This window comes from Eutrigla gurnardus (assembly GCF_963514095.1).
Source record: "Eutrigla gurnardus genome assembly, chromosome: 10".
Lineage (NCBI taxonomy): Eukaryota > Metazoa > Chordata > Actinopteri > Perciformes > Triglidae > Eutrigla > Eutrigla gurnardus.
The window spans coordinates 22,923,007-22,941,297 of NC_139924.1; the positions used below are offsets into that span (position 1 = coordinate 22,923,007).

General features: G+C 42.8%; 2 protein-coding genes across 2 annotated transcripts in view; both read right to left on the reverse strand.

Annotated features, from left to right (window-relative positions):
• Positions 1–1,166: 1,166 nt before the first annotated feature.
• Positions 1,167–2,730, reverse strand: il12a (interleukin 12a; the record flags this gene model as incomplete). The annotated part of the gene is made up of 7 exons (XM_084019265.1): positions 1,167–1,340; positions 1,488–1,529; positions 1,656–1,799; positions 1,949–1,987; positions 2,267–2,356; positions 2,448–2,593; positions 2,712–2,730. The coding sequence occupies 7 exons, from the start codon at positions 2,728–2,730 to the stop codon at positions 1,200–1,202; spliced, it is 621 nt and encodes a 206-aa protein (XP_083875391.1). The 3' UTR covers positions 1,167–1,199.
• Positions 2,731–5,893: 3,163 nt separating this feature from the next.
• The window catches only part of schip1 (schwannomin interacting protein 1), a 179,182-nt gene continuing 166,784 nt past the window's right edge, over positions 5,894–18,291 (reverse strand). The window contains 7 exon segments of the mRNA XM_084018893.1: positions 5,894–6,772; positions 6,775–6,809; positions 7,813–7,906; positions 8,450–8,573; positions 12,726–12,923; positions 13,477–13,594; positions 14,717–14,835. Of these exon segments, the coding sequence (XP_083875019.1) occupies positions 6,420–6,772; positions 6,775–6,809; positions 7,813–7,906; positions 8,450–8,573; positions 12,726–12,923; positions 13,477–13,594; positions 14,717–14,835 (1,041 nt within the window). The 3' untranslated portion in view covers positions 5,894–6,419.

The window sequence follows — 18,291 nt, forward strand, 5'->3', positions numbered from 1 at the left end:
GGGTCACACAGCACACAAAAGGGGAAACTCAGCACCTGTAAGGACAAGTGGGGAACAATTAATGGGGTTCATCCACACTCAAGTCCAGATTACAAATCAAATTAAACAAAAATCAAATAAACTGCCAATATGATTAAACAAAATAATCTAACAAACAATAAGCCAAATAATTAAAAAGTAAAAAAAAATCAATATCGACCACAGATATTTAGAGGTACAAATTCATGGGCATAACATTAACCTATCGGAGCGAGGGAATGCACCGCACAGCTCATGCACAATTAAAATGTGCGGATGCCCAGGTGTAATTAGCGAAGTGACGCAGCGAAACTCAACGCGAAGCAGAGCCGCACAGGTGTAGCCACGCCAGCCAGAGCAGAGCCAGTTCACAAAGCAGCGCCAGGCTAAAGCAGCGCAGGGCAGCGCTAAGCAAAACGGCGAGAAGCAAAACAGCGCAAGCTGAGTAGCGCCAGGCCGCCAGGCTAAAACAGCGCAAAACAGAGCAAGGCAAAACAGCACAAACAGAGCAGCCAGGCAACCACTTAGACGAAACAACAGCAAATAGGTTAACGCTACACAGACAGCACGATAGCAATAGCATGGCTACTACAGACATACCTGCACGCAGCCGCGGGAGGAAGGAGGCGAACAGGAAGTGGGAGGGACTGCGAGCCAAAGAGCAAAAGGGAGAGAAGATACCCACCTCCTCTTTTATACCGTGTCCGGTGTAGCAATTGGCCAATAAAAGCCAAGCACTCACTCACCTGGAGCATGGGGGAAATGATCTCATCCTGCTACAATTGTACTTGTTTAAATCACGTCTGAGTCTCTTTGAAGAATTGTGGAATAATTGCAACAAAGCAAATGTTGACATAGAGTTTCTTTTTAATTTATGTCATCTGGTCCATTTTCCATTTACACACAGTTTCATTCAAAAAATCACTTCCACTTCAGTACATGATAGAAAAACAAACACTTTAATAAATATATAAATACATATAGTTAATAAATAAATAAATGTAATAAATACATATTAAATAAATAGTGTTGTGCAGCACAGGACATGTACAGCACTACTTGGTCAGCAGTTGTAAAGGATGATTGTGAATGACCAGAAAGGTTTGTTCAGTTGTGATACGTTATAGGAGAAGAGATATTGTGATGTTGGTTGGAATGATGGTGATGAGGTTTCAGGATGTTTAGTTCCTGTGGTCTCCAGAGGCGATGTAGCCCATCGCTCGGTTGATGGTGATGGTCCGGACATGGAAGCCCCTCATCATCTTACACATCTCCTGCCTGTTACTGAAGGTGTCGTTCTGCCACATCTGGGCAGCGTCCTCCTAAAAGACCACACAAGAGGGGAAACAACATGAGTACTCACGCGCCACCTGCCAAAAATACAGAAAATCTTTACGATCTTGTGTCAGTTTTCCTCCTCAAGACTGAACCATGAGTTTCGTGACAAAATAGAAGTAACAGAAAAATACCTCTGAATGGTCATTCTCTCCATTCGGCATCAGGGAGCATTTCTGTATAAACCAAGAAAGATTTCATCAGATGACTTTCAGATGTTATTTCCCAGGAGATTCTCTCTCACTATTTCTGTCTTTAAATCATGACTGTGTTTTTACCACGACCACACGTGATGAACACACCTTCCTCAGGCTCTCTATTATTCCCAGAGTCGGACTCAGAAGAGCAACTTCTTCCTCGGCACTTCTGAGTTGGGACTTGAGGTAGGACTGAATAACAGCAGCATAGTGGTCCAAGTCCTTCATGATGTTCCCCAGACATTCACTCTGTCAAGACAAACAAAGAAAAATCTGTCATCCGTCTGCTTTTTCTGATAACATATGTAAAGCTGTATCGAAGTAAAGCAGATACTGGACTTCATCTCTGATCATTAAAAAAAAAAAGCATTTAAAAATAAATATGAACTGAAACATACCTCACTGAAAGATGAATTTCTTTGCACCATGCAGCCTGTCTGTGGGGTGAAAACATGTACTGTCCTGTCAGGTGTCCATAAGCATCTTTATACACATGATCATTTGAATACGACATGGAATAAATAAAAGTTAGTGAAGCTGAGCTGAAGTTAGGAGGCTTGAGACTCCATAAATATGTCCAAAAACAATTCCATCCCATGTGGGAAAATATAAACATGCGTAAAAATAAACCATTTGGGATAAATCTATGTCCCTACACACATGTTTTAACATATAAAAATGACCAATCAGAATTGAGTTACATCAGCAAGCATCACCTTGATGAGAGTGGGTGCGCAGGCCAGCGCTGTCTCAGCTTCACTCCTGAGCACCACTTTATCAGAGGCGATGCCAAAACACAAGACATCCTGTAACGCAATAATACGGGTATGAATTAGAAATGAACGCGTGTCACATAAACGCAAATAAATAACACATTATACAGTGAATTGTACTCACACTCGTAAGAAGCTCCGTGATGTTCAGCAGGAGGTGCTTGAAGAGCAAAGAGCACTCTCCGCACTTCTCTGTGCCCAAAGTGCGCACCGGGAGTCCCGTGGATGTGCGCCAGCTCAAGGTCATCAGCAGCACGCAGCTGGCCAAGTCTGCACGGCAAGAGAGTGAGAATGTGTGGATTTACACAACAGTTGGAAAAACAACGCAGTGGAACCACATGGGGAACTCTTCTATGTTGCACTCCCTGTTTCGGGCTCGTTGACTTACAGAAAGTAAAGGTTGCCATCTTTCCCGATTAGATAGGTATCTCTGGTGTGAGCCTGGTGAATATGGAGCACTGTGCTGCTGCCTTTTTATCTCATTGTTTTTATAGGTATTGCGCGCGGGGAACTCCCTGAGCAGTCCTGCAGGAGCGCGAGCAAAAAGAAAACTAAAACGTCATGTGTAATTTCCTCGTTGACACTCTTCCAGCTCACATCGCTTCAATGAAAAACGGGAAGTCGTATTGTTTGTTTCTTATTTTGAGAGAAAGCAACAACGGGGGGGAAAAAAAAAGTAAAGTCAAAGTGTGAGGCAACTGGATACATTTAGAATCAAGACGAGTTCAGGGTTTGTGCGTGAGTGTGATTAGAATAATGACACGTGTGTGGGCTAATATGAGTATAGCCTATGACCGAATAGACCTGCATACGAACTATTGACATCATCTTCTGTATTGCCTCAAGAAGAAAATAGATGAAGCTGACTGATAAGAGCCATTTAGTGCAGATTTGCGGGAAGCAGTTGCGAGGAACTGACATTAATTATGAGAAGGCATAAGCATGACCCTGTCAGCATCAGCACCACCTGTACATCAGGTGTATAGGCCTACCTTCAGTCAGGACTCAGCGTGCTACAACGTCTGCAAAATAAAAACTATACAGTAACTATAAAATAAAGATTCACAGCCACTTGTGCAATCTTTACTTCACATTTAAAAGGAATACTGCTATAGTTTCCCCAAACTTATGATGACATCATGGTGATACAGTGGACATTTTGCAGTTTTTGTCATGTGTTTTACTTTGTCTAATTAGAATAAGCCTATCGGGGACCGTAGTGTAAAATTAAAAGATGGGCAAGCTGAGCTCATCGTCGTCATGGCGACCGGACAGCCCACGTGGACTCGATTCACGTCCACTGTTTCATTCACAAGATGATTATTGTTTTGCTGCACATTTCACACAAATACCGTCACATCCTGCCTGTCTTCACTATGTCCCACGTCTGTCCACCCCAGAGTCTGTCTTCACTATGTCCCACGTCTGTCCACCACAGAGTCTGTCTTCACTATGTCCCACGTCTGTCCACCACAGAGTCTGTCTTCACTATGTCCCACGTCTGTCCACCCCACAGAGTATGTCTTCACTATGTCCCACGTCTGTCCACAACAGAGTCTGTGTTCACTATGTCCCACGTCTGTCCACCCCACAGAGTCTGTCTTCACTATGTCCCACGTCTGTCCACCCCTCAGAGTCTGTCTTCACTATGTCCCACGTCTGTCCACCCCACAGAGTCTGTCTTCACTATGTCCCACGTCTCTCCCCCACAGAGTCTGTTTTCACTATGTCCCACGTCTGTCAACCCTACAGAGTCTGTGTTCACTATGTCCCATGTCTGTCCACCTCACAGAGTCTGTCTTCACTATGTCCCATGTCTGTCCACCCCACAGAGTCTGTCTTCACTATGTCCCACATCTGTCCACCTCACAGAGTCTGTCTTCACTATGTCCCATGTCTGTCCACCACAGAGTCTGTCTTCACTATGTCCCACGTCTGTCCCCCACAGAGTCTGTCTTCACTATGTCCCACGTCTGTCAACCCTACAGAGTCTGTTTTCACTATGTCCCACGTCGGTCCACCCCACAGAGTCTGTCTTCACTATGTCCCACGTCTGTCCAACCCACATAATCTGTCTTCACTATGTCCCAAGTCTGTCAACCCTACAGAGTCTGTTTTCACTTTGTCCCACGTCTGTCCAACCCACATAATCTTTCTTCACTATGTCCCACGTCTGTCCACCCCACAGAGTCTGTCTTCACTATGTCCCACGTCTGTCCACCCCACAGAGTCTGTCTTCACTATGTCCCACATCTCTCCCCCACAGAGTCTGTTTTCACTATGTCCCACGTCTGTCAACCCTACAGAGTCTGTGTTCACTATGTCCCATGTCTGTCCACCTCACAGAGTCTGTCTTCACTATGTCCCATGTCTGTCCACCCCACAGAGTCTGTCTTCACTATGTCCCACATCTGTCCACCTCACAGAGTCTGTCTTCACTATGTCCCATGTCTGTCCACCACAGAGTCTGTCTTCACTATGTCCCACGTCTGTCCCCCACAGAGTCTGTCTTCACTATGTCCCACATCTGTCCACCCCACAGTGTCCTTCTTCACCATGTGGGCGTTTATGCTGTTTTCCTGTAAAATCAGACAGGGGAGAAAAAGAGCAATCCCAACATGTTCTAGAGAAGTGCAACTCATTGCTCAAGTGTTGCATATTTTTCCATTGTGATTCTGAGGGACAATCTTTGAATGTCATATAGGCTAAAATGCTCAGCTTCTCATCAAGTCTATCGTTAAATCAGAACAGAACAGCCAGCTACTGGTGAGATTGTTTGGCCAACTTCCATTTCCAAGATAAGAATTAACATTTAATTTACATTTAGGTCATTTAGCAGACGCTTTTGTCCAAAGCGACTTACAATAAGTACATTTGTCAAAAGAAGGAAACAAAGAAACCACAAATTAATCTATAATCTAATAAGTATATGTTACAGTACGCATTGGAATTCTCATCAATAGATGAAGCATGACTTCATCCTCTCTTTAGACCCTCCAGACCGGGTTTTCAGGACTTGTGATCCACTTCCTGTGTTTAATACACCTAAGAAAGTGCTCTCTCTGAAACTGCAGCGGTCAGTGAGTGTTTGACAGGAGTTTCCTGGCCTTTCGCTTGCTTCACTGTGGGATCATCAAAGACTGAAACTAAGTTTATAAATACAGTATAAGATCCAACAGAAGACCCACCGGGAGAGAGGTGAGGGACTTTCTCAGAGATACATTTATCATTTTCTACATAAAAAAATAACATAGCATTCATTGCTTAATCTAAAAAACTAGAAAAATTCCTAGTTATGACATTAAAAGGGGTTGTCCATTAATATGGAGTCCCTTTTAGCACAGTAAAAAACAATCCAAATGAGAGTGAGAGACATTGTCACGATAAGGCAAGACCGAAACAGAACTAGTTGAGTCATGCTACGCGTAATGTAGTGTTTTATATTCTTGCTGCAGTCGTGACCACTGATTACACTTCCTATGTTCATTCGAAAGAGGAAGCTTGTTTAAAAGAGCATATTCATCCAACATGCAGCATTACAAATTCAACAAAGTGCACAACAGACCAACATATATGAAACAAAGTTTATTCTTTATTTTACATATCTGTACATAAACATTTCTTCCCTCAAATAAAGTTTCTGATTACAGTAGGATGAAAACGATATTAACACACTTATTCATTTAAAATGACTCGTGTCAGAAAATCAACATTCACAAAATGTTGAAGAGCAATTAGAGTGAACGTATTACCAAAAGCTAGAACTCCACTACAAGGCAGGCATGTTTCCTTTACACTCTTTTAGCACCTTCAAATAAACATTTCTCAGTTGAAAACTACCATTTGTGCAGAATAAAAACAGGTTGACTTTGAAATACTTTAAAATTACCGTCCAACTTAAAATGGTCTGAAGAAGTTAGTTTCCATCTGTTTTTTTTTTTATTATACAATGTTGTTTCTTTTTTTTCTCATGACTGACTTTCTACTAAATTTTTCACTATTATTTAATTTTTTCCCAACAATTTTTGCATTTGACAATTATAATTTAGTGGCAAATGTAGAAAGTTAAAAAGAAACAAGAGCAAAGCAAGGCCGATCACTGCACAGGAAGCTGGGGACAGAATCCATGACAACACACAATCTGTTTCCTCTCCTCCCACGAAGCAGGAAGCGCTCCTCTGTCCTGGGAGAAAACCAGAGAAGCAAACGAAGGAGGGTGGCCTTCCTCTGTACTGCTGCTACCACTGGAGTCAGTGGGGTGGCTGGGGAGGGAGACATGGGGAGACGGGGGAGCAGCGGGAGCAAAATACGTGGGACAAGCGGGCAGGGTTTGGATCGACGCGGGGCAGAGGTGGAATGGCCGGAGGGGAAGCCTCGTTTGGAGGGGGAGCGTAGCTTGGCAGAGAGGAGGAGGATGGAGCGGGGACAGGCATCTTATTTGGAAAGGGTCCTCTCGGCCAAATGTTTCTGCTGGCTCTCAGCATGCCTGCAGAAAGAGAAAAGAACATACGGTCGGTTAAACCAGAGGTCTTCAACGTTTTCAGCCCCCTCCAAGGTTTATAGTGACCCAGTGGAGGGACCCCCTATTACATATCGTATAAAATATGTTCCTTATTACATATTATGTAGTGCAGCCTATAGTGTATACAATGCTAAGCAATCAAAAATAATAATTGTTGACAGATTCATACATTTATTCTATTTTGGCATTTCTACATCACAATTTCACAACATCATATTTAAAAAAGGAAGATTTTTGTTTGCTTAATATAGCTTGTATTCATGTTAAGGTGGGTTTTTGGGCATATTTTCATTTTTGGAAGAAAAAAAAGAAACGTTTGGGATCAAATCATTTCGGGGACCCCCCTGTTGAAGATCTCTGGGTTCAAACGATGAGTCTGGTGATATTTTATATTTGACTTACTCCATACAAATAGAGTAAATATTAAAAAGCCTTTATTACAGTGGCTAAATAATTAAAAGAGTCAACGTGTTTCACTTTAGGTCTTCGTCAGGGAATTTGATAAAGAAACAAAACTGTTGTGGTCACATGACCCAGATAATATCATGACAGGTGAAACTAATAACCAATGACTAAATGCCATGAGATGAAATGGCGCAGAAAAAGAAACGAACATACAGTAAATCATAAGCTAGGTACGTATAGATTTTAACATTGGCTGCAAGAAGATCCCTGAAAAATATAGTTATATACCACATTGTTTTTTTTAAAATACCTTTAAAAAATGTACAGTGAGTCTGGTAATGTTATATGATCTTTAAAAAAATAAAGCTGCTTCAAAAAATCAAAGAATGCCTTCTTATTTAAATGATAATTTATTTATTAGGAACAAATGGGCTTGAACCAGTGAGACACAATCGGGATAGGAGAGAGAAAGTATTGGAAATCTCCTTCTTTAATTCGTTTTTTCTCTAATAACCATATCCGTAAAAACAAGGTGTTAAACAGTGAATTTGTTTCTCATCACCTGGTGAGGTCCTCTATGTCAACCAGCATGGCATCTTGCTCCATGTGTAGTTCATCCCGAATCAGAAGCAACTGTACAAGCTCCTCATTCAGACCTGGAGAGGTAGACAATATCAGGAACAATACAGACGTGTCATATTTACAATATGGAACTACTTAAAACACCTTATTGATAGGTGGACATTAAATCTACATGATATGTGGGTCTAAAATCTCCCGCCGTGGGTTTAAAATATGACCCCGAAACATTCTGAGTAGTGAGTGCCAGATCACACATCGGTGGTTGTTCCCACATCACATGTTTCAGCTATTGTTCCTTCAGCTTTGCAAGAAATTATGAGATTTTTAGGGGAAAATAAAAAGTAGCTCATTATTTTTGGACTCATGGGGATTTTTGGAGTTCTATGTTAGATGAGAGATTATTCATCCCTGTGTAGCAGGATCAATGATCTTTATGTGCTGTGACAGTAAACGCTCAGGGGAAGCTGGTATAGTTCTTTGAACTGATTAATATGGGTCAGAATGCATGTGCATGTTTTTCCCCATTTGCTCTCTTGCTCATTTCTGCAATTGAAAGTAGAGGACTGTGTGTGTGTGTGTGTGTGTGTGTATATGTGTGTGGTTGTGGTCAAACTCACTCTCAATCTGGGAGTGCAGGTCATTGACTATAACCTGGAGCTGCCCCAGCGTCATATCTCTCAAGTCGGTGGGCTTCAGGCTTCTTTTCATTAGACACTCACTGATGTGAGGCATGTGTGGAAGCTGCCGAACACACACACACACACACACACACACACACACACACACACACACACACACACACACACACACACACACACACACACACACACACACACACACACACACACAGAGAAACAGGTACATGGAGAAATGTTAGACATTGTGCTTTCTTTGAGTTTTTTACTTTAAAAAGGCATTTTTGTGAAACAATGTAATTCCTGCAACAAAGGGATCCTGTTTATTATTTTTAAGTCATTGATCCTATTATCATCTGAAATTCATAAACGTATTATAAAATAAATAAGAATCCGTATATATAAAAATGTCTTTTACTGCAACAATGAATCAGCAGAATTGACAATCTGTTGAGAGAAAACAACAACTTAAATACCGGTAGTCAATCTTTTATGTAATTTAGCAAACATCCAATGGCGCCACATTGTCAAATATGAGTCTGATTTTCTATAAACTGTAAAGTTTGAATATGTTCTAAGTTTTTATACGAAACATTTAATCCGTTCATGAATACAATCCCTAAATGTATCTGGTCTGGTCAAAGACTGTAAAGTTTGGGGGAATCTAGACTGTTTGACTGTGTTTTATACAAAATAGAAACGTCAGCAGATGATCTCAGTGACTGTGTCACTTCACTTCATATCTACTTTCATATTAACAACATGATTGCTGTTTTTCACTGGAGCTTTGAAAATTCCAGAGTTTTCCCACGGCTGATGTGGAACGTCATCGCAGACAAAGCTGGAGTCACAAATAAGGAGGAGAAATGTCACATTTAAATGAAAATGAAAGGCTTCCGCATCATGAAGGTTACTGGAAGTTTCACACTTGGAACAGTAATTGCATTGATGCTGCCTGAGCTCCAAACAGTGCTTGTATTGTCATTTAATTTGCATTTAAAGTTGAATTAAGAATCTGCTGGTTAATGAGTCAGACGGCCACCAGCAAACACAACATGCAATAAAGGCATCTTTTTGTTCACCAGACTCTCCCTCTGTCTCCCATCCAACCGGTCTACATTCTTTCTCTTTCCTGACAACACCCATTTCCTCTCTCCCTCCCACTTCACCTCCAGTAAACGTTACGTGAGAAAAATGTGCCCGCTCTCTCTTTGCATGTGCCACACACACTCGTGCGTGGGCGTCTGGCTGGCTCTCCCGCTGAACTCAGCCCCCTTTCTTTCACTTTCACATTAGAACGCTAGCAACTGTACCAGAGGCTGCTGTGTGTGGAAACACTTTTAGTTTCGAGTGACTGGACACGCTACGCTGCAGAGTGACATAGAGAGAAATGTGATGCCAGTGGGAAAGGTTGTAGAGTGGCGTTGGTCCTGACTCAACTGGAGTTTCTCTGATCACTCAATACCAGATTATAGTAAATTCAGTGCAACTCTCTGAATGGAGTTTTGAGAGCGAGAGAGAGAATTGAGGTTTTACAGTAGAATCTAAATCTCTCCCCTTCTTTTCTCTCTATGACTTTCTTGCTTTCTCTTTGTAATTCTGTGTACAGATTGAGGAAAACACACACTACCAGCGAACAGACAGACAGTTGGATTCAGGCTTACTGCGCTGGCCCATTCTTTGCCCTTGACAAGAGAGAGTGGGACAATCCAGTTTAGCTGGAACTGAATTAAACCAACTGGCAGCCGCATTACAGCGGAATAAATGTTCTTGCTACTTTTTTGTCCGCTGTAATCCCCTAATTCTGTGGTGGAGGGATGAGCTCAAATACCCCTCGTGTTCCAAATATATTCATTTGAACTGGTTTCAACTGGGTTAAGAAATACTATATTACATTTGTTCTTCATCCCATTCAGTTGTTCAATGTGAGGGGCACAAGCTGGATCTTTCAACCGTTTATCCGTCACTTACAGCTAATTATATAAACTATTTATGCTTCACTTTTAACAAACTACTCCATGTGTTTATCTGTTATTTTTTAAGCTAAATAATTAATCAATTAATCCATTGCTTTTTACCTTATTTCTTATAGATTTCAACCTTGTTATACATACACTTTTTTTTTAACCTGTTAGCTTTAAGATAACAATTTCACTATTTATACATCACGTTTAGCTATGGAAGGAAGGTTTAATCCTATTTGGATTTATATTTTTATCAATCAATTTAATAATTTATTTTTCATCACATTAATTGAGCTCCTCCACAAAGCTTGCTGTAGAAGTAGCCACTGGTTAGGTATCGCTGTTCCGGGGAAGTATTTGTCTCATGTTTCTTCTACAGTTTAATAGCTCTCAGGTGTGGTGGACATGGCAGGACGGCTGTAGCCTGAACACATCTTAATATTCATTGTGTGTTCAGTCGGGATGTGACAGTGATGTCTTCTGACTGCTGAGCACTGCTACATCCCTAAACGCCCAAGTCAATGCTTTCCGGCGTATGAATTATAGATGGACTTGGCCGAGCTGCACATCTCTTCTCTGAATAAGTAAAGCGGTTCTGCTCACAAGTCCGGGTGGAAATATACGTGCGTTGTACAATGCAGGTGGGCGGTGGTGTCGGCGTGCGTGAGCGTGTCGGCGTGCGTGACCGTGTCGGCGTGCGTGCTCCCTAGGAGAGCAGTGAGGCAGATGAAATAATGATGAGCAGGGTCGTCATCACCTTCCTTCCTCTAAGTGGGGGGCAGCGGAAGAGAGGGAACCGAGGAGGGGAGGGGGAGGCTTCCTGTGACATCATCACAGCCCTCAACTGTATGTGACCTGCTCAGCTCCTGTATGAGACTCATATGTAACTGAAACACAACCCGCCCATCTAATCCAGCACAGTCTCACGGGCAGTTCGTGAAGCGGTCACGATATTTAATCTGATGGTTTTGGTGTTTAGTTCGGTTTAGGAACAACGTCATGGAGGGACTTAAAATGTACAGTTAGGTTTAGGAAAACAACACTTTAAGATCCCGTGTCCCCCGGCATTAAGTCCTCTTTGTCATTGTTTAATTCTGCGTTACAAGCTCTGGCCGTCGCATGGTCATGTGGATGCGTAAAATTTGTGTGTCCACCACAAAAAAAATCACCGTCCCTGAACTTGAAAACAATAGATCGCATTGCGTGACTTATTTCATGCCATCAGGCTGGACTCTCACGTATTATGACTAATGGACCAAATGACACATGTTGACAGTAAGATGTCTGACATTGTGTTATAAAAAATATGCAATGCAAATGACAAATAGTAATATCTTTTACTGCATACATCATATCTAGTGGCTCGTACTCATCTTCAGATAATCTCAAAGTCTTCTCCAGTTTTATATGCAAAGTTACTAAATGAAAGGAGGGGAAATTGCCATTTTAACCTTTTGGTTTTGCTTTAAAACGATCACCAAGAGCAGGTGGAGGTGTTAACGAACATATACCAAGTGTGTCAGCTGATTTATCAGCTGCATCAACTCAGCTGATGATGTCACGGGCTGAGGAAAGAATTTATGTTCGGGATTCAAAACACTGAAAGAATTTGATCAGAGAATTAAAGAAGCTTTTGTGATCAGGAGATATGTTGACAGGTGATGATGGTTTTAAGTCCAGCATGCACTCTCCCCTCCACGACTCTGAGGAAATATATCAGGCTCCTAACAGCTAAATGTTTGCTAACTTTGCCCGCCTGTAGTGCAGTGTAATTGATGCTGAGCAGGTAGCTTACAGCGGGTTTTTGCTGAGAACAGATACTTGTCTGCCAAAAACCACACTAATGAGAGCGATGAGAACGAACCGAAACAGTAAAGTTGTGGGCTGTTAAATGCAAACATTGAGCTGAAAGATGCCACGAAGCCCTGTAGAGCTGAGGGGAAAGGCAGCGTCGGGTGATGAGATCACTACAAAAAAAAAAAACCCTTTCACAAACACATAGTCATGTGATCCATTGTTCATATGAAAATACTGGTTATAGCTGCTTCAAATCCAAATGCTTTTATGGAATAACTACTCTTATATGTCCTATTAATCAGTGGATTGTGTATTGTATTTACATGCTAACCATATAAAACTACATAAAAGCTCTTGGTCCAGGCCATTACATTTACAAGGATTCTCGAGATATAAAACCCCAAATTAGAAAGGTGTTTCCCTTTTTTTTTCTTCTTTAAGTTGTCCGCCAGACCTCACAGTCAAAAGCCGCATGACTGTGGAATTCTGGTACTTACCAGGTCGGCCACCGGTGACTTCTTGCGATTCTGTTTCTCCACCTCCACCTGCATCTTGGCCATGGGTTTGGCCATCGCCAGCGCCAGCTTCGCCTCCGCCTGCAGCTTCTTCTGTCGACTCACGAAGTCCATGTCCTCCAGGGACTCAGAATCGTCCTCTGTGGTGTCCCTGTCCGAGTAGGAGGAACTCTGCTTGGACTGCGGGGAGGACGTGGTGGAAGGTGGAATACAATATGGAGGGGACAATAGACAGAATAAGAAATGAGGGTGAAAAGATGATAAAAGAGCAGGTCAGAGGGTTAATGCTTATGTATTCGTGGCATATTTGTATGTAGATGTTACACGCTGACAGGAGCGATATTGCACATCAAATGGGATGTGAGGAGAGCACAGATGAACATGTAAAGAGATGATAATGCTCTCTCCCTGTTCTGTTAAATGTGTCTCCGGCTGACGGGAGGTTAATGTGGCCAGTCATCCGTGGCCATAGCGAGCGTATTCCAATTCACCTCTCATTTGTTGCCTGGGAATTGGTTAACAGGCCAGAAAACGTGAGCCAAGGCGTTCATAGAGCAACTAAACCGCCAGCTATCTCTCTGACTCATAATGAAAATCTCTCCAGTTTCACTGCTCGTCTCAATCTCGCTTTACACTTTGACCCCTGTTCAACATAACACACATTTCATAGCGATTTAAGCAATTCATTCTCGAGAAATACTATTGTAGCTTCGAAGTGCAGACGTGGACATACCATGGGGGACAGAGGTGTGTCCAGACTGGTCTCTGTCTTGCTGTCGTCTGCATCGCTGTCCTTGTCGCTGCCGCTGTCGTTGACAAAACAGATCTGCAGGTTCATTCCACTCTGCAGCCTGCAGGCAGAGACAGAGAAGAGTCAAACAAAGGGGGGGCGACATGTTAATATGATGAAGATGATAAGAGTCAAGTCAGTTCAGTGTTGGCTAATTGACTCGGACCAGCGCTGCTACTCATACAAATGGCCTATGATGAGTTCTGTGCTCTGAGTATGAACTGTGTGCACTAAAAGTGGAAAGGAAGTGTAGAAAAATCGCCGGAGCAAAGTGCTGGCTGAGGATAGAATCAAGGCTGGTGTTTTTAATCATCTCCCCTCTTGTCTTCAGTATGGATCGATCCGGGAAGCCTCAGGTAGGTCTGATCCAATCTGCCTGCAGCGGTGGGGGTGTTTCTGTGCCACGGAGCAGCAAAATATCACTAGGTGTGGATCCAGCCCCCCGTGGATCGATAATCTGCATATTCAATGCAGTAATTACAAACAGATTGATTACACAGCATAGATCCAATCAGACCCGATTAAAATAGGACCTCAGTGGTCGATGGTGTTTTTTCAGGAGAGGCAGCATCAAAAGCCTCCCTGTAACTTGAATTTAACAGGTTGAGAGAGTGTTGACTAACTTTCCTGAAGACTAACAGCTAATATAATGCGATGACTCATCAGTGACTTCTCACTCAGCATGTAATATCCTGATCACAGAGCTATTTTTATAATACATTTTGCAGCTTTTACACAATTCGTTAAATAATACAATTAAGGGATCCTTATAAGATTCTTCATTTAAAAATAAGAACATTAGCCGATTTATAAAATTCTCAGCTTCAAAAATCCAGTATCAGTCGGCTTGACTTTGCCACCCCAGAAGGTTGTAGCGTATTTTCACACATTACTGCCGTCGTAGAGGCATTAAGCATCACAGTCAGTCATAACTCTGTTGTATACTGTAAAATCAAACCAAAGGAAAACAAAGAGCCCTGGTGCATTTGCAGACCACTGGGTTCCAGTAAGGTGCAGTGTAGGAGGTGGTAGCGTCTGTGTGTGTGGGCCTTTTGGGAAGTGAGAGCCACAGGGGCTGACTGCGTGTGGCTCATTCACACTGCACAAATCCTCTTTGCTTCCTGTCATCCCCTTCCTGCTTTGTTGCCCTTTCTTATTACTGGTAATATGACAGAGGTCTTACCGGGAGGACAGGCTGGGTTTGCCGCTCTTACTGCAGCTGGTGTAGATGCCAGGCCCATCGTCAAAGAAACTGCCCAGGGCCAACTTCTGCCTGATCGACTCCCTCTCATTCTTTTGGGCCTGCAACAGGAGATGAAAAAGATAAGGTAACATATTTATGATCTTTTTGATGACATAGGGGTTTCACAATGAGGTCAGGTAGGGGAGAATAAGTCTTCCTCAAAGACTCTTCAGCAGGGGGCAGGATGGATGCTTGTACTCATATATATAATCACCCCACCCCCCAACGTGCAAAAATAGAAGTTACCCCCTTTCTGACAAGACCAAATCACAGGTGTGAGTATATTAATAGCAGCAGCTTCCTCTTCACTTACAGTAAGAGCGTCAGCGTCATCCTAACAAGCTCTGATACAAAGTGTGGAGTCAGCGGAAGTACTGCGAAAATGTGTGAAATACCCAATTTGGGATCATTACAAGCTGACATTACCAGAAGTCACAGGCAGGTGGTGCTGTTGTGTCAGAGAACAACTAGTGAGTGCCCACACACACACACACACACACACACACACACACACACACACACACACACACACACACACACACACACACACACACACACACACACACACTCATACAGGACTCACACAGGATCACAGGACTAAAATCTGTAATCGTAACGTTACACAATTCCAGACTTGCTTCTCGCTTGGCCTCTTCCCAATCCCGAATTCCTAACTCAGCATTTGGCAGTACTTCACACACACACACACACACACACACACACACACACACACACACACACACACACACACACACACACACACACACACACACACACACACACACACACACACTCCACATGATGTCTTGTCCATGCTGATACCAAGTAAACACGTTCAACTGAGGTGCAAACAACTAATGTGCGACTCACACTATTTCTAATCAAACGGGAAGAGTTCAATTCTCTGCAGCACTTTTGGCACAAACTGCTGCCCAACAAGCATTACAGCCCAGATTATTGTCAGAACTGGAGTGGGACTTTTCAGCAAAAGGTCAGAGAGGCAGAACGCTGTAACACTTCATGATTCGTGTCATATACGATGCATGGTGTGTATGATTGCAGTGTTGGTTGTGTACCATACTGTATTATACTTCTTGCACCTGACCCCAAGGTTGAGATCAAGTTGAAATATTTTAGGTTTGACGATGTAAAAAACGTTATAAGGGCTGTTTGATTTCCCTCTCTGTCTCCCGCTCCACTCATGTGTCTGTATCTCTACTTTCACTATAAAATAAAGGCAAAATGACAAATGGGAGTAGAATCTTTTTCCCCATTATCGCCCCTCTCCACTTACTCCCCTCCACACCTTCCCCCTCTAATCCATCTCGGTTCCTCACATTCCCATGCTTTCCCTCACACCTGATTCGCCCCCACCAGTCGTTTGTCTTTCTATCTCTTCCTCATTATCCCACAATTCCACTCACCTCCTTCCATCTCCACTTCTCTCCATCAGCCTCAGGCGTCTGCCACTCTTCTACCTTTCTGCTCAACGTTTTCTTCTTCCCCCGACTCGCAAACTGCTTATCGCGGCTTCAGCTCTCTCCCACTCGCTTTCTCAACTCCTTCGCTCCCTCCTTTCCTCTCTCGCTGTCTGTCTCTCCTGACAATAGTGTGCAGGCGTTGGTGAGAGTGCCTCCACCAAGGACAAATTAACATAATCCCACTCCACACAAGAGCCTGCAAGACGCACTTGGCACCGCCAGCCCATACACTGGCACGTAGTGGACCTGGCACTGCTTTGTGTGTGTGTGTGTGTGAAAGATAACCCGGGGATGAACACACTTGAGGGTTTCAATTCATTGCTTCAGAGGCGCAACAGCAGCCTGTGTGGTACGGTGACGACACACACGTATGTACATGTACATCAGACATACATGTGGCTGACACACCGTCGGTCACGTTACAGCCAACAAAGACGAAACCCAGAAGGAACGGGTTCACTGAGCATTGTGAAGCATGTGCTTCCCCCATGCTGTGAGGGCTGAGAAGAAACCCGGCGCCCAGGTGGAACACATTCAGGAAGCCTCAGTGGATGTTTGGCATCAGAATGCTGCAAACAGCAACTCCATAAATGTTCGGTTTCAAGTTAGCGAATGTAAGACCACACACACACACACACACACACACACACACACACACACTCGATGTAAAGACATACCTTGATTCAGATGAGTTTACTTGGAGATAATCAGAGTTACAGTCAGTCATAACTCGTTGATTATGAGTTGATCACGATTATGAACTATCTGAACACGTCATTAGGTTTGATAGCTCAACTAAAATTAAAAACCTTTTTTTTTTTGACTACCATCACAAAATCAGTTAGAACTGGGTCATAAACAGTCGGGGGCAGTTTTTTTTCTTGCATTTTACATCCAGTGATCAGAGTTGTTATACGAGGCAGAACGCTGAGAATATGCTGCTGCAAAGATGGAAAATGAATGAGATTTCAGACAATGAAACTGGTGAGCTCATCAAACCCTCAAGGATAAACTAACCTATAAAAATATAATAAAGCAAATGTTTGGAATTTTTCCTTAAAAAAAAAATGCCTACAGCTGGATTTGCAAGCAGAATGCATCCAACACCTGCCTGACAAAAAAACGTGTTTGTATAGACATCATCTGTTACGCATGTTGTGTGTGAGTGTGTGTGTGTGAGTGTGTGAGTGGGGGTGCTGGTAAAACAGTCATCATGGAAGCCCTATAAACCATTTACAAGGGTGTGGAATACGCCACTGAGAGGCGGAGGTGTGAAATGAGCTGTAAATACTTTCTCTCCTTCCTTTTCTACACGATTCTTGTATCATCCACACTAGAAGCTCATCTTCTTGTCTTTTTAAATGTCATGATCAGAGTTCAGATTTGCATGCTGCCCCTCTTCCAGGTTTGACTTTACAATTGTTAGTTTGGGGTGAATGCAATGCAAATCTTGCATCTCAAACGTTCTGCTCCTTTGATTGGCTCCCTGACTCAAATGGACATGAATATGACATTATTGTGCGCTCTACTGGTTCATTTCCCCACTAGATCTTATAAAAAAGCATTATGGAAAATCAAGTTTCCACATGATGATGACATGGAAATTGCTGGATCCATTGCATTAGCATTTCAAGATGCATGTGGGATGGAGAGCGAGAGAGAGAATAAGTGAGTGACAGTTTTAACCACCTCCTTTATTTCCTGGCCTTGAGCGCCAGAGCCGCCACCGTCCAAATTAGATTGCGAGGAACACAATTGGGCTAATTTGTGTTTTTTTCCACCTGAAATTCAGCAGGCAATTTCCTTAACTGAAAACCCCTCATTGACAAAGACATTTTCTCCACTCTGCACTACAACCATTCATCCACAGACCTAGAGGGAGATTTAGCCCTGTTAATGGACGACAAAGTGCTTGTTTTGAGCCCTTAAATCTTCCCAGAAAATCTTTATTAGAGGAGTGGAGATGAATTTAATTATCCGTGCTAACAAAGACAAAAAAACATCCTCTCCTAAATTGCCGGCTCTTGTGGCCAG